This window comes from Pogoniulus pusillus, chromosome 28 (assembly GCF_015220805.1).
Source record: "Pogoniulus pusillus isolate bPogPus1 chromosome 28, bPogPus1.pri, whole genome shotgun sequence".
NCBI lineage: Eukaryota > Metazoa > Chordata > Aves > Piciformes > Lybiidae > Pogoniulus > Pogoniulus pusillus.
The window spans coordinates 16,652,839-16,678,644 of record NC_087291.1 but is presented as its reverse complement, the minus strand read 5'-3'; the positions used below and the strand labels follow the sequence as shown (position 1 = coordinate 16,678,644).

Here is a 25,806-nt window from a genome sequence, read left to right as displayed (position 1 = left end):
GCCTGGATTCGTCCCTGGAGGGGTGTAAAAGAGGCAGAGATGTGGTGCTGAGGGCCACAGTTTAACACCAGCCTTGGTAACTTAGAGAAGGGTTGGACTTGATGATCTTAAAGCTCTTTTCCAACCAAAATGATTCTGATTCCGTGGCTCCTGCATGCCAATTTCTTACCTGTGTGTCCCTAACATTTCCCTTTTTTATCAAGACTGCAGAAAAACCTCTGCTTTAGTGGTGAGTTCTCTTTATGAACTGATAATAAACCAACATTCCCACCTGCTTGTTTCTACCCTGCTCTATCCCACCCAAATGTTTTCTGAGTTGGTAGTTTGGGTTTCTTTTGCACGCCATACCTTAGCTTTCAAAAGCATGGAGGTGCTGTCTGTTTCTACAAGCAGGTAGCTTGTGTATAAATCTATCTGCAAGCAGCTTTTGACACTCTGTGAGCAATAAAAGTGAGCACACACACAAAAACCAAACCCAAAACCCACCCCGAAAGGAACATTCTTACCGTGAGGCTTTTCTTCCTGACTGCTGCTTCCTTCATCTGCTACCTGCTAAAACTGCATCTCCAAAATGTTCCAAAACCTGACAAGCACCAACTTCAGAGGATTTTTTTTTTTTTTTTGGGGGGGGAGAAGTATTTCAAATGTGATTAAAAAGAAAATGCTGCCATTATCAGATGAATTCCTCTCTCTGAAATCTAAAATGTGCATGTGTAACCGAACCTATCGCTACCGAGAGCAGGCAAAGCTATTTTAAGCTCCTCTGGTTTGACTGTGCTGGAGAAAAAAGCTTTTTGATTTAGATACATCTTTTTCCCCCAAGCCTCTTTCATCACTGCCTTTTTATTTTGGTAGATAACTTTGTGGAATAGTAACAACATTTGACAAAACCATCAGGTTTGGGGAAAAGGAGGAAATAAAAATAGGCATGGGTTGTGTCTTGTGTCTGTGGCATGAAAATTGCTTATTTTTCCTGTGGAACACTGGAAGAATGCTGTATTAACAGGGGAAAAAAAAGACCCAAAACCCTCAGCCCTAGCTCCAGATTTCAGTGTTTCAGCCTTCCGAAGGATCTGGTGAAAATTCAGTGCCTCCAATAGGTGCTGTGTCTATTTGTGTGTGAAACAAACCTCTTTGATCTACAGCTTGCTGAGAAACGTAGCTGCTTGGGTGGGTTAGCCCTCTGAAATGTTGTTGTTTGAAGAAACCCAATTCCAAATGTTGTGAAATGAATTTTGGAATTGAAACAGCCTTCCCCCCCACCCACCCCTTTTTTTCCCCCTTCTTTTTTAGGTTATTTTATTGTGTTTTTTTTTCCAGAAATCAGTGATCACAGGAATCAAACTTGCTCGTTTTCTACTGTGATTTTGTCGTGGATCAACGACCCTGTGTCAGGTTTAGGACGCTGGCTCTTGCCCACTAAGCTGTAACAGACTTGGGACAGGAGGAGGAGCATGCCAGCTGTTTTGGGCAATACTTGCCTGGGACAGGACTTTGCACAATGGGGAGATGACTCCAGTAGCTTATTTGCATTTGAATGGCTTCTGAGGGGGGTGAGGATGGTCTCTGCTTTCTCTTTGCTCTCCGGCATTATTTCTTCATCGTTCTGCAAGCAAAATCCTCTTTCCTTCCACTTTGGGCGCTCGGAATGCTCTGTGAAGCCCTTTGCAGAGGTTACACTTCAGCTTGGCAGGCTCTTTTTGCTCCAGGTGCCACGTTGGTTTTGCAGCCTTGTGTCCCTGTCAGTGAAGAGCAGGAGGGGAGGAGGAGCTGTGAGTCTCTAGGGAAAGAAGAGCAAAGCAAGCAGCTCTGCTTGCCCGTCCCTGTCCTGCTGCTGGTGCGGCTGCACATACACAGCGTTGGTGAGACACTGGCACAGGTTGCCCGGGGAGGTTGTGGCTGCTCCCTCCCTGGAGGTGTTGAAGGCCAGGTTGGATGAGGCCTTGAGTGACCTGTTCTAGTGGGAGGTGTCTCTGCCTGTGGTGGGGGGGCTGGAACTGGATGATCTTTGAGATGCCTTCCAACCTAAACCGTTGTTTGATTCTATAAAGAGAGTCTTGGGAAGCCTGCAAAGGTTCAGCTTCCTACTGTCCCTCATCTTGTGTGACACGGTGAAGGCATTTGGGGAGGAGATTGACATGGGAGCCATACAGTGCTTGCTTAAAAATGTTTTTTTCTCCAAAATTTTTGGAGAACTACAACTACAACATAAAGCTTCAGCCAGGGGACAGAGATGAGGGCAGCAGAACACTGGCTGCTTTAACTGAGTCAGTTTGGTACTTCACAGCAGGCTTTAAGACCATCTTTAGGATGCTTTATTCCTGTTTCTGCTGCATTGTGAGGACCTGTCAGTCCCCCAGAGGTAGCCTGGACTTTCCTGTCCTACTCCCTTTCCTTGCCTGGACAGTGACAGGACAAGGAGTAATGGCTTCAAACTGGAAAAAAAAGCCTTGACTGAGGTGAGACATGAGGAAGAAATTGTTCCCAGTGAGGATGATGAGGAGCTGGAACAGGTTGCCCAGGGGATTTGTGGAGGCTCCAAGCCTGGAAGTGCTCAAAGCCTGATTGAATGAGGCCTTGAGCAAGTTGGTTTAGTAGGAGGTGTCCCCGCCCAAGGCAGGGAGATTGGAACTGGATGATCTTGATGGTCCCTTCCAGCTTTAACCGCTCTGTGGCTCTGTTCCTGCTCTGGGGAACACATCCATTTATAAGTGCCAGGACACCTCCTTGTCCCAATCTCACCATGTGGCCAAGGCCTGTTCCCACAGATAGATCTGGTGGAGGAGCTGCTTTTGCAACTGTCTCGTCCTGTGTGCCCTGACCTAAAAGGCATTAGAGCTAAAAACCATTAAAGCTAGAAAGCTTTTTTTGGAAGGCCATTATGCCAAGCTCCAGGCTCCTTGCTCAGGCAGGTTCTACTATTAAGGGTGGCTGGGTGGAGCACTATCAGCCTTGTAGGTTACCATCATTTGTCTTATGAGGTGACCTAAATCATCTGAGTGATCTACCTATCTGGGACAAACACCCACACAGATCCTTCTTCCTGCAGCATCTTTTGATGCCCTCATTCCATCTCTGATTACAAATACTTCTCCCGAGATCCTGTTCATTGCTTTATTCATCCCACACATTAACCAGAGTCTTTACGTGCTCTTGTGGAGCACCTGTTACGTTGGTTGACTTGGTGCTGGGGATGGAGGGGGGGGTGGAATTTAGACACTATCCAGGTGTATTTAAAGCAGAAGAACTCTCCTGGGGATGTAAAAGAGAATTGTGGGAATATGTTGTAGGAGTTCTAAATGTCAGCTCAGCTGTTCTCACTCCTGCTGGCTCCTCGCTCTGAACTCATTAGCTCAGGGCTTTTCTGCCCTAATACCTAAGTTCTGACCTCTGCATCTAGCCTAGAGATGAGTATGGATGTAAAGGATGTGTGGGCATGAATGCAGGGAGCGGTGTGCCTGCTGATCATCAGATCATCTGGGGCTGAGCCAGAGGCCAGGAGCCAGGCAAGGACTGAAGCCAAGATGGTTCTTGGTCATAAGTCACTTTCTCAACGGAAGCAGATGTGGTTTCGTGTGTCTCTGAGGTTAAGGGGGGGGGACAACTACCTCATTTACTGCCTTTTATAGTGGAAAAACCTTCCCTGCTCATTCCAGGCAATCTCTTGCTCTTTCCTCCTTTTAGCACATGTGATGGACAGAAAAAAAAACCCCAATGAACCTTTTTTGTCACCCCCAGTGAGCGTTGTGTGTCAGTTCCAGCAACATCCAGGGACTTCTGACTCGCCCAGCTAAGCAGGACCTTCAAAACTGAGCCCTGGGTTTGCAGGCAGCCTGATTTAATTGTCCTCCTTGTTGTTTTGACAGGTTCCCACAGCCAGTGTCACCATAGAAGGAGCTTCTGCCCTCAACCGTGTGCGCTGGGCCCAGGCTGGCAAGGAGGTAGCAGTTGGTGACTCAGAAGGCCGCATATGGATCTATGATGTTGGCGAGGTAATGCTGTGGGGGAGGTTTGCCTTTTGGTCAGAGCTTGGCTCCTGGAGAATGCCACACCCAACTTTGAGACAAGCAGGGCACCTCCAGAGAGGAAGCCACATTTCTTTCAGTGGAGTCCCTCTTTGATTTTGAGCTGTCAGCAGGGAGTTAGTCTTAAAGCTGCCATGCTGAAGAGTTAATTAGTCTCTAAAAGACTTGTTTCATCTCTAAAAAGTCTCCTTTGAAAGTTTGGTGTGGTGTTAGAGTGGTTTTGATGGTTCTATGGACACAATTGGAAAAAGAGGAAGACAGGGGGCCAGAAGCAGCTGTGTTGTTCCAGAGTTGGTCCTGAAGGGTTCACCCTTTATATTGCAGTATCTTTTGCTTCAGGACTGGCTTAGTCATAAATGCTGGTGAAGGGCCTTGAACACAAGTTGTATGAGAAAAAGCTGAGGGAACTGAGGCTGTTCAGCCTCTGGAAGAGGAGGCTGAGAGGAGAGAGACCTCATTGGCCTCTAAAAAACCTCAGAGGAGGTTGGAGTGAGGTGGGGGTTGGTCTCTTCTTGCAGCAAGTGACAGGGCAAGAGGAAGCAGGCTCAAGTTGTGCCAAAGAAGGTTCAGGTTGGCTATTAGGAAAGATTTCTTCCCAGAAAGGGCTCCCAGGCATTTGAACAAGCTGCCCAGGGAGGTGGAGGGGTCACCATCCCTGGAGGTATTTAAAAGGTGTGTGGATGTAGCAGTAGTGGTGGGATTGTGAGCTCTAGGCAAGCAGTTGAACTTGATGATCTCAAAGGACTGTTCCAACCTCAACAGTTCTATGGTTCTATGTTTGTTTTTTTTTCTCAGCAAGATGTGTACAGAACACTAAATAACTCTGAGCATGTCTGAATATGTGCAGAAGTACTAACTGGAGGAAATGAGAGGTGTCAGTGGGCTGGGGGGGTGGGTCCATGTGTGATAAAGACTCAGTAGGTGCTGAGAAGCAGCAGGATGTAAATTCTGTGTCTGAGGCTGCTTTTAACTCACTCTGCTACCTAAACTGCAGCCTGTTTGGCACCGATGGGATCTACCTCTTTGCTGAGGAGTGCAGCCTAAAGCCTTCTGTTGGCATTACAAGCCCTTGGAAGAGTGAAAGGGTGAATCTCTGAGCAATCAGCTTTTATGTGGAGAATTTGTTTTCCATCATTTTCTGTGATAGGACACTGAGATATCCATCTCTACACAGTAGGGAAACATTACAGACTACATGCAGAATTATCTGTAACTCCCATAAAGTGATTTTATGGCCCACAGCAAAATTGCTTGTGCATGACTCATGGTTTTGGATTGCTTTCACTTGTGCAGGAGTTGCCTTTCCTCACAGATGTTTGCTGAAACTTCTTGCCCTATTGTTAGCATAATTTCTGCATTGTCTGAGGTTGCTGTGTTCGGATTGCTGCCGTGACACTGGCAGGTCAGGCTGTTTGTATTTGTGTTTCCACTTCTCCACGATTGTTCTGAAAAGGTGGGGTTCTGTGTGTCTTCCAAGTGATATGACAGGCTGGAGAAATGTCTTTTGATGACAGCACAATCTGATCTTGCCTGGCAGTCTAGACAGGCTGGAGAAATGTCTCTTCTTTGCATATCACACCCCAAAACGTTTGGAGGATTGTTTATCCGTGCAAGCTCACCCAGAAGAAAATAGATTGAGTGTTCTGTGCAGAAGAGGTAATATTTGAGGTTTTGGCCTTTCCCCTCAGACTTCAGCTTGCAAAATGAGTCACAGTGATGCACTCAGATCACAAAGAGAGACTTGACAAGGAAAAAGGGAGGAATTGAGCAGCGCTTACTTGTGTGAGTCCGGATCAGTGTTCTGCTTCACGGATGTTGCACACCCTGCCCATGCAGAGCCCCAGCATCTCCAGCTCAGCTCCATCCACACAGATGAGTCTCCATCCACACGAGTGCTAACAGGTCCTGAGCCCTTGCAACCCCTCCTCCTATTCCATAATGCACGAAGGAGCTCCTTAACTCGTTGCCTGGTTCATTTTGGCAGCATCAGCCTCTGCAGTAATCGGTGTACCAAACCGAGGAGAGGTGCTCTGGACTGCAGCAACCTGAGATGCTAAAATTTAAGCACAAGGTGTTGTCTGGCTCCCAGGAGACCTTGTTGTGGCCTTCCAGTATCTGAAGGGAGCCTACGAGAAAGCTGGGTAGGGACTTTTTAGGCTGTGGGGGGAATAGAGCACAACCAGAAGTGGGTAGATTCGGATTGGATGTTAGGAAGAAATCAGTCACCATGAGAGTGGTAAGACCCTGGAACAGATTGCTCAGGGAGGTGATGAAATCCTCATCCCTGGAAGTTTTTAAGGCCAGGCTAGGTGTGACTCTGGGCAACCTGATCTAGTGTGACGTGTCCCTGCCCATGGGAGGGAGGTTGGAACTGGATGATTCTCGGGGTCCCTTCCAGCCATGACAGTTCTGTGAGTCTATGCTACCAGGGCTGCTGAGTAGTTAGTGGCCTTGTCTAGTTTAAACCAGAAGGGTACTCATATATTCTCCAGCACAAGTCTTCTCACTATGAAGCCTTAAGTGAGATGCAGGAATGCTTTTGCACCTCGAGAGGCTGGACCTGAGGGCTTGTAACAGCCCTCCAGCCACGAAAAGCCTGTGCCAGTCCACTCTTTTGATGTGCTGTCCAGTTGTAGTCTTTATGAGCCAAAAAAAGGCAGAAAGAAGGAGAATGTGGCAGGGTGCATGACCAGGTAGTTAAAAATAAGGGTGAGATCCTCAGTTAGACCATCTAATGTTATCTCCTTGGAGTGTGTAGTTTAGTTGTTTGATGTTTGGCATGGTGTCTGAGAAGAAGTGAGCACGTTTATTTTCACAGCGAGGGGTCTATTTTCCCCTCAGCGCTCTGCTTTCTGCCCATTAGCATTAATGGGAGTCACACACACACACACTTCCAGGGGAGAGAAGACTGCCACAGGCAGATAGATGTGCTCTTGTGGCTCAGTAACCACCGATTTAAAGACTCTGGATTATAAAACAAAGTGGGGAAAAAAACCCACACAGACGAAAATCTGATTGTTTGGGTGTGATGGGAGCTGTAGAGTTAACCAGAGAATATAACCAGTCAATGTAAATGCACTTGACTCTCTGTCTGCTCTAAATATCCAACCCTCAGCTGCTCTGGCACTTGAGCTGTTGTTACTGTGGTAGCATGTCTAACCTAGTTTAGTTTCAGGGACCACTGCCTGCAGCTGCAGTCACCTGTCCAGATGGTTGATAGTTAGACCTAACTGCATGTCTCTTGTAGATGCATCTTCTGGAAAGCTTGCTCCCATCCTGCATGCTTCAGTGAGGTTGCACAGGTGCTGCTGTCACAGATATTCCCTAACAACCATCTTTATTGCTCCCCTGGCTCACTGAGAACGCTCTTTGCACCTTTGGTTGTGAAAGAAACAGCTTCTCATCCACCTTCCATTAGCTCTTTCCCCCCCGCCTCCCCCTCCTTTTGTCCCTGTTAATCTCTTCCAGGTCACATTCTGCTTGCACTGAAGGTAAATAGATAGAAACTGGAAATCAGTGTTGTTCTGAGTTGATTGTAATGGAAGCTAGAAGTAAGCCTGCAGCCCAGTATTGGAGGGTCTGAAACTATCATCACTGTACAGGATTTTGTTGAAGTAGTGACAGGAGAAACTTACACAGTTGCTGCTGTCACAAATATTCCCTAAGCATCTTTATTGCTCCCCTGGCTTACTGAGAATGCCTTTTGCACCTTTGGTTGTGAAAGAAACAACTTCTCATCCACCTCTTATTAGTTATTTTTTTTCCTCTTTTTGTCCCCATTAATCTCTTCCAGGTCACATTCTTCTTGCACTGTGGATAAGTAGATAGAAACTGGAAATCAATGTTGTCTGATTTGACTGTAATGAAAGCTAAAAGTAAGTCTGCAGCCCAGGACTGGAGAGTTTGAAACTGTCATCACAGTACAGGATTTTGTTAAAGTAGTGACAGGAGAAACTCTTGCATCAGTTTGCTCTTTCAGAGAGCTGACTCTGGTCATGCTTTGCAAGGGTGACCAGTAGGAGAGGTGGAAGTGGAGAAGAGGAAGAAAAGGTCTTTCTCCAGACCTTCCAGGAGGGCTGGCCCCAGCAAAGATAGCTGTTAGCTGGGGTTCTTTATGCAGGTGCTACCTCTGGTGTTGGTGTTCATGGGACTTTGATGGAATCACAGATGGCAGGGCTTGGAAGGGATCAGGCTTTGCTACATTTCAGAGTCAATAATACCTCCTCAAGCTCCTTTCAGGCTGCTGTGTTAGCTGTTGGTGCTTTCCCCATTTGCCCCATGATGGGTACCAATGCTGTATCTCATCTTCAAGTGCATGACCAGTGAGGGAGGAGCTGGTAACTTCCAGAAATCCGTGGATGAAGTACAATGAGGACTATCCCACTGGTGCCCAGCACCTTCCTTTGGTTTCAGCAGCCTTTAACAGGTGCTCTGGGATTCTTAGGTTTCTAGCTGGGGAGGAATGCATGTTTGTGAGCAGCTCTCACATTCCAGCATGGCTACTGAGTCACTTGGATTGCTGGGTAGAGTGGGAAAGGGTTAGCATCATGGAATCACAGAACCATTTTGGATGGGAAGGACCTTTTAGTCCAACCAGTCTCTAACTCTACTGAGTGAGAAGCTAAACATGGTCTGTCAGCATCACATCTCTGCCTCTTTGGAACACCTCTAGGGATAAGGATCCAACCACCTGCCTGGGCAGCTTGTCCCAGTTTTGAGAACCTTTTCAGTGAAGAATTATCTTCTAATCTCCAAATCTAAACCTCCTCTGGTGCAACTTGAAGCTGTTTCCTCTTGTCCTGTCACTCGTTACAAGGGAGAAGAGACCAACACCTATCTCACTCCAACCTCCTTGCAGGGAGTTGTAAAGACCCAGGTCTCCTCTCAGCCTCCTTTTCTCCAAGTTAAACACCCCCAGTTCCCTCAGCTGCTCCTTACCAGCCCTGTTCTCCACACCCTTCACCAGCTTGGTTTCCTTTCTCTTGACCTGCTCCAGGACCTCAATGTCTTTCTTGTAGTGAGGTGGATACTCTGTAATCCAGTCTTTAGATCCTTGGGTTTCGCTGCAGATAGCACATGGAAAACACATCCAACATCTGCTTCCTGCTGTTAAAACCTGCTGTGGCCCAGAGAGAGAGACACAAAAGTAGGTTTTGTGTCTTGTACTTATCCAGGTGGATTTTCCAGTAGGTTTAGTTCTGCCGTCATAAAGCTCCTGTAGATCACATATTGAGTTAGGAAACAGGTTTGGAGTTGGGGGTTCTTTTGCCACAACAGCAGCTAAAATACTGCATTTTAAAGTCTGTGTTGAGCTGCAGCTATTCCTGGAGGAATGGCTCACACACATCACAAATGCAGATGTCAGCAAAGAGAAAAGGAGCTGTGCTTACAACCGGGTTTGACTCCAAAGCGCTCAGAGAAATTTAAAAGCATGTTTTAACAAGGCAGAGCCTCTTCAGAGTTGTTGGAAAGGGGAAAGGGCCAGAGGTTTTGATGTGCTCTGCCCTTTATAATCTGCATTTTATAATCTTCAGTCTTGAGAGACTTTTAAAACTGGGAGCTCTTTGAGATGACCAAATCAAACCTCCATTATTTGTAGCTTGAATTACATCTGAAATACTGAGCAGAACAAGCTCTCCGTCCCTTGCTGTTTGAACTTGGACTGATGCAGCCAGTACCCACAAAGGGATTTTTGAAGTAGGCTAAATAAGAACTCCCTAATGAAAAAAATGCACTAGTTTGAAATCAGTCAATTTAATTACTGTGGTTTATGAAGGCCATTACCCATTGCTGATTACTAGGGCGATAAAATCTTTAAGCTTTGGTAGCCTCCATAGGGGGTGAGCTGATCTAAGTAGAGCAAAGTCCAGTCATTATCACCCTAAATACTTGTGTTTCTCATTACAATATTCATTACTTTAGGTTCCTCTGAATGCTTTCAGGTCTTTATGTAAGCACTGGTTCGTTCTCCTGCATTAAAAAACCCACAGTGTTATAAGGTAAAAGCTAAGCATTTCTATACTTTGATAGTTTAAAACAGGGCTTGGCTACAACCAGACATCTCCACCTCTGCGTGCTCCTGTCCCTGGCTGGGTGTTTGCTGGTGTGGTTGTGCTAGTCTGATGAACATGGGAAAGGCTCTGAGTTACCTTCTTAGAATCACAGAATCAATCAGATTGGAAGAGAGCTCCAAGCTCAGACAGCCCAACCTAACACCCAGCCCTAGCCAAGCAACCAGACCATGGCACTAAGTGCCCCAGCCAGGCTTGGCTTCAACACCTCCAGGCACAGAGACTCCACCACCTCCCTGGGCAGCCCATTCCAATGCCAATCACTCTCTCGGGCAGGAACTTCCTCCTAACATCCAGCCTAGCAAATCACTCTTGCTGTGAAGAACTTCTTCCTAATAACCAGTCTGAACCTGCCTTGGCACAGCTTGAGACTGTGTCCCCTTGTTCTGTTGCTGGTTCCCTGGCAGAAGAGCCCAACCCCACCTGGCTACAGCCTCCCTTCAGGTAGCTGTACACAGCAATGAGCTCTGCCCTGAGCCTCCCCTTCTGCAGGCTGCACACCCCCAGCTCCCTCAGCCTCTCCTCACAGGGCTGTGCTCCAGGCCTCTGAACAGCCTTGTTGCCCTTGTTTCAGTCTGTTTTGATAGTTAAGGGAGTTGGAAACCTGTGTTCCTAATGCTCTTGGTTAGGGAAGTCCAGACCAAGAGGGAAAACAGCCAGAGTGTACTGAGCCTCAGGTACTCAGTGCTGGTTGAGGGCACACCTTCAGTCCTGGCTTCAGTTTTGGGGTACTTGCTCCAAGAAAGACATTGATATGCTGGAGCATGTCCAGAGGAGGGCAATGAAGTGGGTAAAGGGTCTGGAGAAGGAGCAGCTGAGGGAACTGGGGCTGTTTAGTCTGGTGAAAAGGTGGCTGAGAGGAGATCTGCTCACTCTCTACAACTCCCTGAAAGGAGGTTGGAGCCAGGTGGAGGTTGGTCTCTTCTTCCTAGAGACAAGTGATGTGCTGAGGGCCGGGGCAGAGCTGGAGAATGGGTTGGAGTCAATGAGCTGTAAGGCCTTTTCTGATTCTGTGGTTCTATGATCTGGCTCCTCTGATTTACTCAAGGCTGGCAGCTGAAGGTTGGAGCTGCTTCCCTGCAGTGCCAGTCTAGGGCCTTGCCCTTTCCTTTCCCTGTCACCCCTTGAAAATCCTGTGGCATTGCTGCCTCTGCCCACCTCGGCCACCTCCCTTGTGGCCTTGGCTTACAAAGCAGCTTCATGAAACTGATGCTGTTGAAAAGCTGAGCCCAAACTCCATTTCCTTGCACGATGTTCAAAACATACCAGTGAGAGCTGTGGGTCTGGACCACTGGGAGAGCAGAAAGGATGAAGAGCTTGGTGTGACTAGCCAGGGACTCCTGAGCCTGGTGGTGATGTAGATGGCTCATGTGCTCAGGAGTGCCCGGGGCCAGAGAGCAGCTGAGGACACACTGCCATCAACTGCAAGCTGGCCATGGATTCCTGCCCAAGATTAGAAGAACACTGAAGCTGCAGAGCAGGTAGGGCCAGTGGGACAGACAGCTTCTGGAAGTGGAGCCTGTCAACAGGACTTTGTGATGCACTTGCAAGTGGATCCCAGCAGTGGGTGCCACCTGGCCTGCAGGGTCACCACTCTGCCTGTGCCATGGCATACAGAGCTGCTTCTCCTTCAGTATGCATCTAACTGAAGGTGGAATTCCACTGCTGGTTTGATCTGCAGACTCTTAATGAAGATGCCCTTTCTTTTGTCCATTAGGGAGTGCAGTCAAATGGACATGAGTGAAAACAGACAGGGAGGAGGAGGAATAACAAAGCATCATGCTAAAAAGTTGATTGATTCTTCACCCTCTCCTTGCAGTTGTTTCTCATGGCATGTTTCAGTAGTTCTGCAGAGGTGGCTGCCTAGCTCCCTGGAGCATTTACTGGGGGTAGGGAGACAGGAGTTTCCAACATGATGCAAACCTCTTTTATAAGAATTCCTCAAGTCCCTCATCATGTGAAATAAAAAGCTTTAAGCAAACCAGTCAGCCACCCAACAGAAACCTGGCTCCAGTCCTTCTGATTCCTTGGCACACTACTTGTAAAGCCGACCTGTGTTTCCTTTTCCCTTGCAAAGGCCCAGATCCTCCCCCTGCAGAGAGGATCAGAGGGAACAAGCCACATGTGACAGGAGTTAATCATGTAGCTTAATGCACTATTAGAAGGCACTCAGATAATGAAGTGATGAGAGCAACAGAAGAGAAGCTGTAAGAGATCATTCCCCTTCTGCACAGTAAAGCCTGCAGGAGGGGGAGCAGGGAGAGCTGGATGTGACAATCTTCCTGACAGTATTTTCCTGCTGGGCTGGGAAGTGCTGTAAAGGGCAGGAGAGAAAGGCAGGCTTCAGACTGGACACACCAGTCCCTCTACTGCGCATACAGCACATCAGCTCATACAGTGGCTTTACTCCTGGCTCCTTGAATGAAGCTTAGTGGAAAAAGTGGGTCCAAGCTTTCTATGGTGGTTATATGTGAGGCAGTGGAAGCTGAGCCAGTGCTTTATCTGGTCTACCCAGGGAGGCTGAGGATGCTCCTTCCCTGCAGGTGTTCAAGGCCAGGCTGCATGAGGTCTTGAGCAATCTGGTCTACTGAAAGGTGGGGTTGGAACTAGATGATCTTTAAGGTCCCTTCTGACCCAACCCATTCCACCCATCTATGAGTCTTGATCCTGCATCCAACCCAACCCGTTCCATCCATCTGTGAGTCTTGACCCTGCATCTAACCCTTTTCATTCATCTGTGAGTCTTGACTCTGCATCCAACCCATTCTATCCATCTATGAGTCTTGACCCTGCATCCAACCCAACCCATTCTATCCATCTGTGAGTCTTGACCCTGCATCCAGCCCAACCCCTTCCATCTCTGAATCTTGACCTGCATCCTGATCCCCCACTAGCGTTGAAAGCCGAAGTCACTCCATGTTAATAGAGTCTCAGTGTACATATTGTAAGTACGTGGTTAGCCTTTTGGGTGATAACTCCTCTGAAGGCTTTTGCCCCCTTTCTGATGTGCAGAGAAGTGTAAGTGAGAAATGTTTGTGGCTGTGAGTAACAAGGAGGGGCAAGGCACCCAGTGCCAAGCTCAGTGCTGAGCTCAGTGTGCAGGTTCCATTGGCGTTCGTGCATTGTCTGAGGCAGGAGCTGCTTTGTGTGATTAATTTTCTTTATGATGCTTCTGCCACATCCAGAAGCAGTTTTCATTCTGAAAATCCTTAACTACATTTTCAATCCTTTCCCCCTTCCCCCCCCCCCTAACGATTTGCAGAGTGTTTTTGAACATGTAGAACTCTTTGTGACTTGGAAAGTAACAGTTCCACCTAAAATACCAACTGAGGATAACTCTGGGCCCTAATACATCCTCTTCAGCGGCTAACATTTCATATTCAGTGCTTCATTTAAATGTGAAATGTATCCTCCGGTGCCTAGAGTGATGGAAAAAAGCCTGTCTGAAATGAAAACAAACCCCCCGGCCACACGAACCCCCTGCTGGTTCATGGATGAGCTTTTGCTGCTCGTGGAATGTGTGCAGAATCTCAGGCAAGGCAGCAACGCCGCTGCACACCCAAGGAAAAAGCTTCGTGCAGCTGCTTTTGGTGAGAGGCCACCTGCCAGCCGTGGCAAAAGCCCTTTGCAGCTCCTGTTCTGGCAGATTTCTTGGTGTGAATCACGGCGTGGCCGTGGCCGGCTTGGTTTGGAAAGGAAGCAAGCTGAGCTGAAGACACCCGGATTTATTTCTGCCCTGGGGCAACAAGCACTCGGCTCAGCTCGGCTCCCAGCGAGCCACCTCTGCCAGCACAGCTGCCCCATCGGCTGCAGCTCTGCTCTGCAAGCGATGGCACAGCTCTGCCTGGTGATGGAGCTGTCAGTAGCAGAAGCAGGTGTTGGAGCAGTGGGTTTCAGGCTCCGTGCCCTCCGCTTTTCATCCTTTCGGGGCTTTTAAGCTTTGCAGTGCAGTGATGAGAACTGATAACAGAATTTGGGAGGGTTCTTTACCTTATTGTGACCCTTCCGTGCCTTAAGGGGGCCTACAGGAAAGCTGAAGAGGGATTCTTTGCATGTCAGGTAGTGATAGGGCTAGAGGGGATGGAACAAAGCTGCAAATGTGTAGATTCAGACTGGATGTTAGGGAGAAGTTGTTCACCATGAGAGTGGTGAGAACCTGGAATGGGTTGCCCAGGGAGGTGGTTGAGGCCCCTGCCTGGAGGTGTTTAAGGCCAGGCTGGATGAGGCTGTGGACAGCCTGATCTAGTGTGAGGTGTCCCTGGCCATGCAGGGGGGTTGGAACTGGCTGATCCTTGTGATCCCTTCCAGCCCTGACTGATTCTATGATTCTACCAGAATCACAGAATGGGAGGGGTTTGGAAGAGACCTCTGGAGATCATTGAGTCCAACCTCCCTGCCAAGGCAGGGTCACCTAGACAAGGTCACCCAGGAACATGTCCAGGCAGGCTTTGAACATCTCCAGAGCCTCCATAACCTCTCTGGGCAGCTTGTTCCAGTGCTCTGTCACCCTTAAATTGAAGAACTTCCTCCTCGTGTTTAGATGGAACTCATGTCCATGTCTGTGCCTGTTACCCCTTGTCCTGTCACTGGGCACCACTGAACAAAGTCTGGCCCCATCCTCCTGGCACCCACCCTGTAAGTACTGATCAGCATTAGTGAGATCCCCTCAGTCTCTTCCTTTCCAGACTAAAACTCCCCAATTCCCTCAGCCTTTCCTCCTCACAGAGATGTTCCAGTCCCCTCAGCATCTTTGCAGCCCTTTGCTGTACCCTCTCCAGCAGGTCCCTGTCTGTCTTGAACCAAGGAGCCCAGAACTGGACACGGTTTTTCTGTTCTCCTCTTCTCTTTATCTCCAAGCATTAAACATCCTGAAACTCATGGTAAAAACTGAGAGGAGCTCTCAGTGACTTTGAGCAATGGCAATCAAGGCAGGGCTGAGATCCCACGGGAGCTGAACGGCAGGCAGCGTGCCTCGCCGTGTCTCTTAATCAGCCTGCAAATTGATAGCATTGCAGAAGTGGTGGAAGGGTTGGAGCTGCAAGAGCTCTCAGGGCACCACCTCTTTCTAAAGCAGAATTATTAGCTGTTCTGAAGTGTGACAGATGCTCCTTCTGCTCCTGAAGCTAATTAATGATTAGGAATCTCTTCCCTAGGACTTCCACAGGCCAATAGTTGCTGCCATTGTAAGGATCGCTCCCAGAGATCTGTAGGAGAGGATCCCCACTGGGGACTGGTGGGAGCACTCTGGGGTGCTTAAGAACAGGCTGGAAGCTTATAGCTTCAAGGATTGATTTTGAGAGTTGGAGGTGATATGAGGAAACAGAAGTCATCCAGATTTCAACTTCCAGTTCTTCACAGAAGGAGTGATTGCCCATTGGAACAGGCTGCCTGGAGAGATGGTGGAGTCTCCATCCCTGGAGTTGTTTAAAAGGAGGCTGGATGAGGCACTTAGTGCCATGGGTTAGTCAGTCAGAAGGGTGAGGTGATAGGTTGCACTCAATGATCTCAGAGGTCTTTTCCACCCTGGTCAGTTCTGTGACTGCAGTCATCTCTTTCAGCACAGCTGGTGATCAGTCAGTGCTTTATGCTCTGCAGTTGATACCCAGTGCAGCACTTTGATTAATTGAAGGGAGCATAATCTGCTTCACAGCTTGGGCATCAATCCTGGAGCAGGCTGCCCAGGGAGGTGGTTGAATCCCATCCCTGGAAGTGTTTGAAAGAGGCAGAGATGTGGTGCTGAGTGACATGGTTTAGCACCAAGCTTGGGAGAGTTAGGGAATGGCTGGACTGGGTGAGCTGAAAGGACTTCTCCATCCAAACCTATTGTGTGATCATTGAAGGGCAGGGTTTAGCACCAAGCTTGGGAGAGTTAGGGAATGGTTGGACTGGGTGAGCTGAAAGCTCTTTTCCATCCAAAACTATTGTGTGATCATTGAAGGGCAGGGTGTAGCACCAAGCTTGGGAGAGTTAGGGAATGGCTGGACTGGGTGAGCTGAAAGCTCTTTTCCATCCAAAACTATTGTGTGATCATTCTTTCTGGTTAGCTCAGGAGAGCCTGAGCCAGCTCTGATATTACCTAGGTGGGACTGCAGCATTGTCTGCAATTAAAGATCCTTCCCACTTCCTTGTTTGCTTTTCCATATGCCCTACCAAGTTTTCATCCTTCAGGCTGGAGTTTTCCATAATTGGTCTTTGCTCCCAGCGCAGGTTTTGTTGTCTCTTACTTTTTTTTTTCCCTTGAGAACTAAAGACAGGATCCTAGCACAGAATGAAGAGCATGCTGCAGCTGAGGGACTTAGCCCTGACTCTGACGTTTCCTATCTTTGAAGTCTCAGTCTGCAGCCTTAATGCTCTGTGAAGAGGCATTTGTGTGTCACCTGTGTCTAATTCAGGGGCTGCACTGCAGGCTGTTCTCCCGTTAGACTGGCATCACGATGACTGCTGCAGACAGAGAGGACTGAGCTGAGAACAGGCTGAATTCAAATGCTTGAGTTCTTCCTATGCAAGGCCTTTCTGCAGTCTATCTTTGCACATTACATATAAATTATTACAATAACACCATTGTCTGCTTGGTATTCAAAACATAATTTACCATCAACTGTGTCACAACTCAGCAGCTACTGTTCTCCTTAGGAGAAAAAGTCAAAGTTTGCTGCAAATGGATTCAGTTTCTGTTTGAAATTAAGCTTTTTTTCTTTCTTATTTTTTCCCCCTCCTGTCACACAAGCTAATATTTTGTCTTCTTTTTACTATGGCAGCACCAGTTTAAATCAGACCCTGCTGGTGAACTGCAAAGAAATAAATCACAACAGACATTAATCTAGATGAGGGCTAAGTAATTAAGTTCGTGGAAGGGTGGTGTATAGTGTGTCTGTGGCACTAGACTGACTGCTGTGCATAGAATAAATGCAGTATTTAGGCTGCCTTATGGTATTCCACCCTTTCAATTAAGTAAACAAATATAGAGAGAGCTACTCTGGAGTGTAGCCTTTGTGGTCCAAACACTGTGTCTCATTAAAATCATCTGCAAGCAGCATGCAAGGTTTGAGTTGCTGCCAGTGGTTTCATCCATTGTGAGCAGCAAGGCTTGGGCTCTCCCAGGAGCTCAGGGCGGTGGGACTGCAGCTATGTGCAGAGGGTGCTCTTGCTTACTTTGGTGGCCATTTCCTTCCATCTTACCTCCCACTTTGTTTCCATCCATGTGTGTGGCACAGGGTGTTGCCTGGAAAAATATAGGCTTTTTCAAGGGGGGGGGGGGGGGAGAAAAAATGACAAAATCCATATATAGGTTGAGAAAAATATCAAAGGTGGTCTGCAGTTGATTTGGGGAGGGCAAGAGCGGGGCCAGAGAGGTTCATGCCTGCCTGCTCTGTGTCTGCCTATCAAGAGATGTAATAGGTACATTTCTCTACCTGTTTTCACCTCAGTGGGAGGGAGAAAACATCTGGGGAACCCTAGAAGATAGGACCAGCTGCTGAAAGTGGAACTGTTAATTGTTGGGTTTCATTTGGAAGCATTAAAAAGCCTCATCCTGCTCTTACCCTTCCCCTCCCCCCCCAAAAAAAAAACCACCAAACCTCTGATTTCTGTTCCACTTTCTAGCAGCCACTTGGAGGGGTTTATATGTTCCTCATCAATAACAAAGTCTTCTTCCCTGCCATGAGATAGCTGCATTCAGAGGCTCACCCACTGCTCAAAGTGCTTTTCCAAGGCAGGGTGATGCTGTTTTAGGTGGTGAGATGGTAGCTATTGCTTCAGAGGCTGAACAGCGTAGCTTGGCAGCAACTCTGCTCAAGGAAAACAGCACAGATCCTGCTCTCCTGAAGTTCTACCTATTGGGTGATGCTTTCAAACTCAATGACTATAAAAATGGTGATAAACCACATGCACAAATAACTTGGTGTGAAGCCTGAGATGTCAGGCAATAAATTAGTTCACCAGACTGGCTCTCTTCCACCAACTCAAAGTGACCTGCGTGTTTTCCGAGCTTCAGTCAGCTCTCTACCCCAAGAGTGCTTAACTTGCCCTTCTCCCAAGTTAGAAGAGCAACAGAGTATTTGAGAGAGGAGCATTCATTTTTTCATCGAGCTGTTATTGCAAGTGCAGCTAGGTTGGGGCAGAGGCAGGCAGGATAAGGTCACCCTTCTGCCCTGCAGAGCACCAAACCCACATGCAGAGAAGGAAGGGCGCACGCTGGTCAGAGGAGCGTGGGGGCAGGCTGCAGAACCCATCTGCTGCAGCAGAGTGAGGCTTTCTAGACACAAAGCTAAGCAAGCAGTGTGCTCCCCTGACGTGTCTTTGAGGGGGTCACATAGCTTTGGCACCTGCAGTGTCTCCTGGGCCACCGTGCAGGCTGCCCTGCCATGTCTAACTGAAAGCAGCGTGTGGCGATCTGGCCAGCTGCAGAGCGCAGGGAGGCTGTAGCCAGGTGGGGTTGGGCTCTGCTGCCAGGCACCCAGCAACAGAACAAGGGGACACAGCCTCAAGCTGTGCCAGGGCAGGTCTAGGCTGGATGTGAGGAGGAAGTTGTTGGCACAGAGAGTGATTGGCATTGGAATGGGCTGCCCGGGGAGGTGGTGGAGTCTCTGTGCCTGGAGATGTTGAAGCAAAGCCTGGCTGGGGCACTTAGTGCCATGGTCTGGTTGATTGGCCAGGGCTAGGTGCTGGGTTGGTCTGGCTGAGCTTGGAGGTCTCTTCCAACCTGCTTGATTCTGTGATTTCTATGGTTGGGACTGCAGACTGCTTCCACCAGTGACCAACACTGCAGGTTGTGACCCAGGATCCCAGAGACAGGCTGAGCCAAAGGTGCAGCCATGCAAGGGAAATGCTGAAGGTGGACATTTCCCTTTGAGCCTCTGGCACACAGGGTCCTGCCAAGTGGAGGCTGCTGCATTTTAGCTCCTTGGAGAGTCCCCAGCCCTCAGAGAAGAGCTGTGCTGGACAAAAGCGTGGAGGGATAAAGGCAGGAAGAGTTTGTCCACACCCATCCTAAAGATTTACAGGCTCCAGGGAAGGCAGGGAGCCAGGGGTGAAGGGAAATATCCTCAATGAATAATTCATCTGCTGGCAAGTGTTTTTTCAGGGGAACTGGAGAGATTTGGACAAGTGGAGCTGAAACTCTCAGCCATAAAAAAGATGGATGGGAGGGGAACACACCAAACTCCTGCAATGTGCTGTAAGGTCTGATTTCAGCCTACCTTTCAGAGGCACATGCTAAGGGGGTTTTTTTTGGTCTCAAAATCATTCCTTTTTAATGGATTCTCTTTAGTAGGCCTAACTCAAAGGAAGAAATGTTACAGAAAGTGTTAAAGGGTCTGGAAATGAACTGCACCTTGATGTGTGTCTCCTGCTGTTGCTCTTCTGCCTGCCTGGGGAGCCCAGCACTGGCTGACACCAAATCATAGAATGCTTTGGGTTAGAAGAGACCTTCAAGATCCTCCAGTTCCAACCCCCTTGCTATGGGCAGAGACATCCTCCCTAGACCAGCTTGCTCAAGGCCACATCCAACCTGGCCTTGAACATCTCTAGGCTTGGAGCCTCCACAGTTCTTCCCGAGGGTGGTGAGGCACTGGAACAGGTTGTTCCTTCAAACCTAGCAGTGTTTGAAGGCAGGTTGGCTGAGGCCTTGAGCAGGCTGCTTTAGGAGGTGTCCCTGCCCACGACAGGGGGGGTGGAACTGGATGATCTTGGAAGTTCCCTTCCAACCCAACTCACTCCACGATCCTCTGATCTGTTTTACTATTAAGAGCTTTAACGACCTTCAGGAAAACTGCTGCAGTGCAGACTTGGCACCACCACAGCACTGCCTGGGACAGAAGCTCTCCTGGCAGGAAGTGCCTCTGTTGTGGGCCCGAGCAATGGCCCTCCCCAGGTGGGTTCCCCACACGGTGGTCTCACTCCCTGCCGGTCTCTCCCCAGCTGGCTGTTCCCCACAACGACGAATGGACTCGCTTCGCCCGCACCCTGGTGGAGATCCGCGCCAACCGCGCAGACAGCGAGGAGGAAGGGGCAGTGGAGCTGTCGGCCTAGGGGAGGAGGAGGAGGAGAAGGAAGAGGAGGAGCAGCAGCCCAGCAGCTTCACCCCGCTGAGCAGGTGGCGTCCAGTGTCAGTCAGTCCTGCTGTGGCAGTGTACGTGCCAGCACCGCTCCGAGCACTCCACGCTAATCCCACCGCTTTACACCAGGCTGATGACCTCCAGAGCCTTTTCATACTTTACATTTCTGTCTGAGAAGTAAGCAAGAGAAGACAAATCAACCCTCTGTGGGTTTAGTTGTTGCCTTTTAACTACTTAGTAGCTGTATTTAATCGCTAGGAACCCCTGCTTAGGCTCGTGCTGACGCTGCCCTTCTGGCACAGCCCTATTGAATCCATATGAAGGCAGATATGATTGTGTGCAGATGTGGTTGGTGTGCTCCACTTGTCCGGGCCTGGGCCAAGGACTTTTAGATGTGGTGTTTCCCATGGTGACTTGCATTAGGAATGGGTGTACTCTGCAGGCCTTGCTGCTCCTTATTTATTGCGCTGTGCTGCATGGAACCTATTTATTGGCGAGCCTTAGAGCGACGAGCGGAAGGAGAGCGCCGACGCCGTCCCTCCGCGGCGAGGGCCACCACGCAGCCACGGGACAGCCCTTCTGCTGCAGCTGTGGCAGCTGTGAAGGTTGGCTGGAGCGGAGGGAGAGTTTCCTTCCCTTGATTTCCTGCTGCTGAAGGCTGCCCATCGTCCGTAGGCACTGCAGCTCCAGTCCCAGGCGGTCGGGCGCCGGCGCTTGGCATGCAAGTGAACGCGAGCGGGCCGACGCGGGACACCGCTGCTGCTGCTGCCAATAAAGGGTGTCAAACCCAGCCTGTCGCAGTGTGCTCACTGCTCACTGGTGTCGGCCTTGGATGGGTGGAGGCTTCACTGGAGAAAACCTGACTGGAGGGCCGGGCCCGAAGTGCAGTCGGTGAGCAGGCACTAGTGGTGCTCCCCAGGGCTGAGGTCTGGGGCCAGTTCTCTTTAGTATCGTATCAGTGATGTGGCTGAAGGGAGTGAGAGCACCCTCGGCCAAGTTTGCAGAGGACATTAATCTGAGGAGGAGCTGCTGGAGGGTAGCAAGGCTCTAAAGTGGCATCTGGATAGCCTGGACTGATAGGCCAAGGCCAACTGCATGAGGTTCAACAAGGCAGAGTGTGGGTCCTGCATCTGGGTCACAACAACCCAGTCAAGGCTCCAGGCTTGAGACAGAGTGGCTGAAAAGCTGCCCAGTGGAGGAGGACCTGGGGGTGCTGGGTGACAGCTGGCTGAAGATGAGCCAGGGTGTGCCCAGGTAGGCTGTGGTAAGGGGATCTTCCCCTGGGTCACACAGCTGAGATACAGCTCCTGTCCTGGTGGCTCCCTGACACTGGAGCCTTGTGATCCTTCCGCTCCCCTGGGAGCTGTCCCGAAGAACTGGCAGCACTTCTGTAGCCCGAAGGTGAATGCTGACAACCAGCAGGGCAAGGCAGCACAGAGCAACAGCGCAGACATCATGTCCAGGTCAGTGGTGCCTTTTTTAACTCCTGTTTCTCCTACCTAGGTGCTGCCTCTCTGTGTGGGCAAGGCAGTGGCCCTGCAAAGTGGACCTAGGGGAGGGCTTGGTGGCTCACAAGGCAGGCACAGGCAGAGAGATGCACAGCCAAGCTGATAGCCTCGTGTTCAGCACTGGGAGAGGCTGCCCCTACTCGCAGCCCCAGGGCATGTGGCGTTAAAGTCACTCCAGCCTGAGCTGCTTCTGGGTTATTTGCTATGTTTGAAGCTCTCTGGAGATATTTAAGATACAAATGTCTCGAGATGTCCACAGCCTCAGCTGCTGAATCTCTAATGAGCAGAGCTCTGGCTCTGAAAATTGTCTTCTCACTTATGCAAAAAGGAAGGGCCTGAGGGCCACAGTGTTACTGAGACAGCAAAGCTAGAGGAGGACAGACTTGGGCTTGCTCAGCCTGGAGAGGAGGAGGCTCCAGGGAAACCTCAGAGCAGCCTGCCTCTATTTGAGGGGGGCCTCCAGGAGAGCTGGAGAGGGACCTTAGACAAAAGCATGGAGTGGCAGGACAAGGAGTGATGGCTTCAATCTGGAAGCAGCTCTGCTGAGGTGAGATGTGAGGAAGCAATTCTTGCCCATGAGGGTGGTGAGGCACTGGAGCAGGCTGCCCAGAGCAGCTGTGGAGGCTCCAAGCCTGGAAGTGTTCAAAGGCAGCTTTTGGGTGGGGCCTGGAACAAGCTGCTCTAGGAAGAGGTGTCCTTGTTCATGGCACTTTTGGAAGCAGATGACCTTGGAGTTCCCTTCCAGCCCAAACCACTCCATGATTCCAGCTCCTCCCTCTGCACACGCTGGAGTCCTGAGTTGCTCAGGAAGATGTGTACCTCGTGGAGTGCCTGGCAGGGACATTGCCAAGCAGGTTGTCCCCTCCTAAGGAGCAGTCTGTCAGGTCCCTTATTCTCAGCAGCTGTAGGCAAACCTGCCCCAGCTGTTTTTGAAGGCTGTGATATGGTTGCTCACAACAACATCCTGCAAGCCAGCTCTAACCCAACCCATCCCCCAGGACCAGGCAGAAGAGCATCCCCCAGCTTCTGCTGGGGTCACAGCTTCAGGGACATCCTGCCCCTCTCTCCTGCTGATGGGCAGCATCACCAACCTCTCGTTTGTGTTCTGGAAGTGCTGGCAGGAGGAGGCAGCTGGGCTGCAGGAAGCAGGTGAGGCTACATTTGATCCTGGTCCTCCCACACTTTGCACAGCTCTGCCAGACACCCAGAGAGGACAAGCATCTTGTCTTCAGGGCCCTTGGGTTGTTTGTGGGGTGAGCTCTGGAAGCCTTTCAGAGCAGGAATGCAACTTGTGTTTGCAGGAAGCCTGCTATGGACACAGGTGACTCTGGGCAGAGCTCCAGTGAGCCTTGGAAGGGTGTGGCCTGGGCTGCATGATCATAGAGCAGATGGGGAATCCTCACCCCTTCTGTCCCTGCCTCCAGCCTCTGCTGGAAGGAAGGAAGGACAGGCAGAAGGACTGAATAGATTCACAGGATGCACTGGGTTGCAAGGACACGCAAAGGTCATCTTGTCCAACCCCCCCCTGCAGTCAGCAGGGACATCTCCCAACCAGATCAAGCTGCCCAGGGCCACAACTGATCTTGAATCAAGGCCTCAACCACATCCCTGGGCAGCCTGACCTATTATTTTACCTCCAAAGGAGCTGGAGGCAGAACTCCAGGTGGGGTCTCAGCAGAGCAGAGGGGCAGAATCCTTTCCCTGCCCTGCTGCTCGCCCTGCTGTGGCTGCAGCTCAGCACACAGCTGCCTGCTGGGCTGCCAGTGACCACTGTTGGCTCCTGAGGGGGGTGGCAGTTGATGGCAAACTCCTAGGCCCTTATCCACACCAACAGATGTCTGTCCTACACTGGGGCCACTTGGGCTGTCTTTATCCTCAAGCTGCAGGTGTGAACTTTGGGACAGGTTGGTTAGAATTAGAAGAGGTTAACCTCAAACCTGTCTCCATCTGAAGCCGAGCAGGAGGCCTGATGCACATTGGCTCCTCTGGAACAGAACAACCCTGAGTGCTTCTGTTGGAAAGGTTTATTTCTAGCTCCATAAATACATCACTTTGTTCTTGTTCTAAACACTGTGCAAGGCACCGAGAAATTAAGTAAGTAAAATTGTCTCTTTTTTTGTTTCCTTTCTTTCTTTCTTTCTTTTAGAGTATTTTTAATCTCATTGTGTTGGTTTTATTACGTTGTTGGTGGTTGGGTGTTGGGTTTATTTTCTTTCTGACTGCAGGAAGTAAAGGAGAATCTGAATCCAGCTATTTGCCAATGAGAAGCCAGCAGTTAAGGCAGGTACCATCGAGACGGTGCATGATTTCCTAGCGCTGTTACTTGGACAAGCAGCGGTTGCTACTAGGGAGGTGCATTTACAAACTGAATTCCAAACACCAGCAACTCAGGGGAGGCACCCAGGCAGGAGAGCTGCCTTCTTGCAGGGCAGGGGTGGAGAATGCCAAAAGTTCTGCCATAAAGTGCAAAGACTATGGACAATAATAACACTTTCTCCTGGAGCATTTTGATACCCGGAACGGAACACAACGGCCAACATTTAGAAATGTGGTTTCCATTACCCCACCTCCCACCACCCCTCTCCCCAAAAAACAACCCCAACCCCATGCCCACATTCCACAGAAAAGCTTCAGAACACAATCCAGAAACAGAGCTTGTGCGTGTAGGTGGTGGAAGGGTGGGTACCAAGGGGGTATTTGCTCACCAGGCTGTTCAGAGCCCGAGGCCGCGGCTGTGCCACGTCCACCCTGGCCAGCCGCAGCCAAGCAAGGGCTGCGAGAGGCTCTGCTTCACAGCCTGCACCCAGCCCTCCCCAGCCAGCAGAAGTGAAAGTAGTGTCTTCCCCCCGGGAGCAAGGGGTCAGGCGTGGAGAAATACATTCATGGTCCCCAAACTCAACATGACTGCTAAGGATTTCACAGTGATCTGGTTAAGGAAGCACAAAGACAGAAACGATTACACTGCGGGTGAAGATTTGCCTTCCAAACTCAAACGAAGCTAAACTGCTCTAGGATGAGAAGCTAAAGGAAACCAGTAGGAACCAGTTAGAAAAGTGGCTCTTTCCCAACTAACACCACACAAAAAATCCTACAGCGAGAAACTTAGGGTCCTACTGCTGCAGCAGCCTTTGAGGTAGGTGGTGATGGCTTAAACCGAGGTAGGTAAAGTCCAAACTTGTTTTCGATCCCTGCGAAAGTGGCGACTGCCAATTTGTAACCACCAACGTGGTCAGGGTTGGGAGCAGGGAGAGTGATCCTAGATTTAGGGACTGGCTCTGATCCAGCTGGTTTTCTGCAAAGTAAGGGGGAAAAAAAAAAGAGTCAATTAAATTCCACAGAGTTGAGAGCAGCACTGACAAACATCTCCTCCACTGAGACAGCAGAGTGCAGCAATCAAAGGCTCCAAACAGCCTGGCACAAAACCTTCCACAACAGTTGGGAGCCTTCGTGTTGACTGAGTTGGACAGGGTTGGATTCAACAGTCCTAGAGGTCTTTTCCAGCCAAAACAATTGAGTGATTCTGTGAGTGTGGTCAAACAACTCTCTGCAGCTACCCAAAAGGTGGTAGGGAGGTGGGGGTTGGTCTCTTCTCTGTGACAGGACAAGAGGAAGTGGCCCCAAGCTGCACCAGAGCATGTTTAGGTTGGGTATTAGAAGAGCCTGAGAGGGTTCTCAGAGCCTGGCACAGGCTGCCCAGGGAGATGGTTGAATCCTCATCCCTGGAGGTGTTTCCAAGAGGCAGGAGCTGTGCTGCTGAGGCCCATGGTTTAGCCCCACCCTGGCAGAGAATGGTCAGACTGGACTTAGTGCCATGGTCTAGTTGACTGGATAGGGCTGGGTGATGGGTTGGACTGGATGATCTTGGAGGTCTCTTCCAACCTGGTTGATTCTGTGATTCTATGATGGGCCTGGAGGTCTTTTCCAACCAGAACAACTGTGTGATTCTTACAGACTCTTGCAGAAGTCAATGTCCTGCCTAGGCTGGGACACAGCTCCACACCAAACAAGGCCTAGCACAGAGTGCCTGCTGACCTGGCAGGCAGCACCTCTGCCCTGCAGCTGTACCACAGCAGCACAGAATGCCAGGTTGGAAGGGACCCCAAGAACCATCTGCTCCAACCTCTCCAGGCTGCAGGACAGTACAGCC

At 49.7% G+C, this 25,806-nt stretch overlaps 2 protein-coding genes across 10 annotated transcripts in view; one reads left to right on the top strand and one right to left on the bottom strand.

Annotated features, from left to right (window-relative positions):
* DYNC1I1 (dynein cytoplasmic 1 intermediate chain 1) overlaps window positions 1–20,941 on the top strand; it is a 200,208-nt gene extending 179,267 nt beyond the window's left edge. For all 7 annotated transcript variants that reach the window (XM_064166992.1, XM_064166997.1, XM_064166995.1 and 4 more), the window contains 2 exons: window positions 3,867–3,992; window positions 20,015–20,941. In XM_064166992.1, coding sequence (XP_064023062.1) covers window positions 3,867–3,992; window positions 20,015–20,125 — 237 coding nt within the window. In that variant the 3' untranslated portion in view covers window positions 20,126–20,941. The remainder of the gene's footprint in view (window positions 1–3,866; window positions 3,993–20,014) is intronic.
* A 2,727-nt stretch (window positions 20,942–23,668) lies between these two features.
* SLC25A13 (solute carrier family 25 member 13) overlaps window positions 23,669–25,806 on the bottom strand; it is a 117,254-nt gene continuing 115,116 nt past the window's right edge. For all 3 annotated transcript variants that reach the window (XM_064166988.1, XM_064166989.1, XM_064166990.1), the window contains one exon: window positions 23,669–24,951. In XM_064166988.1, the coding sequence (XP_064023058.1) occupies window positions 24,762–24,951 (190 nt within the window). In that variant the 3' untranslated portion in view covers window positions 23,669–24,761. The remainder of the gene's footprint in view (window positions 24,952–25,806) is intronic.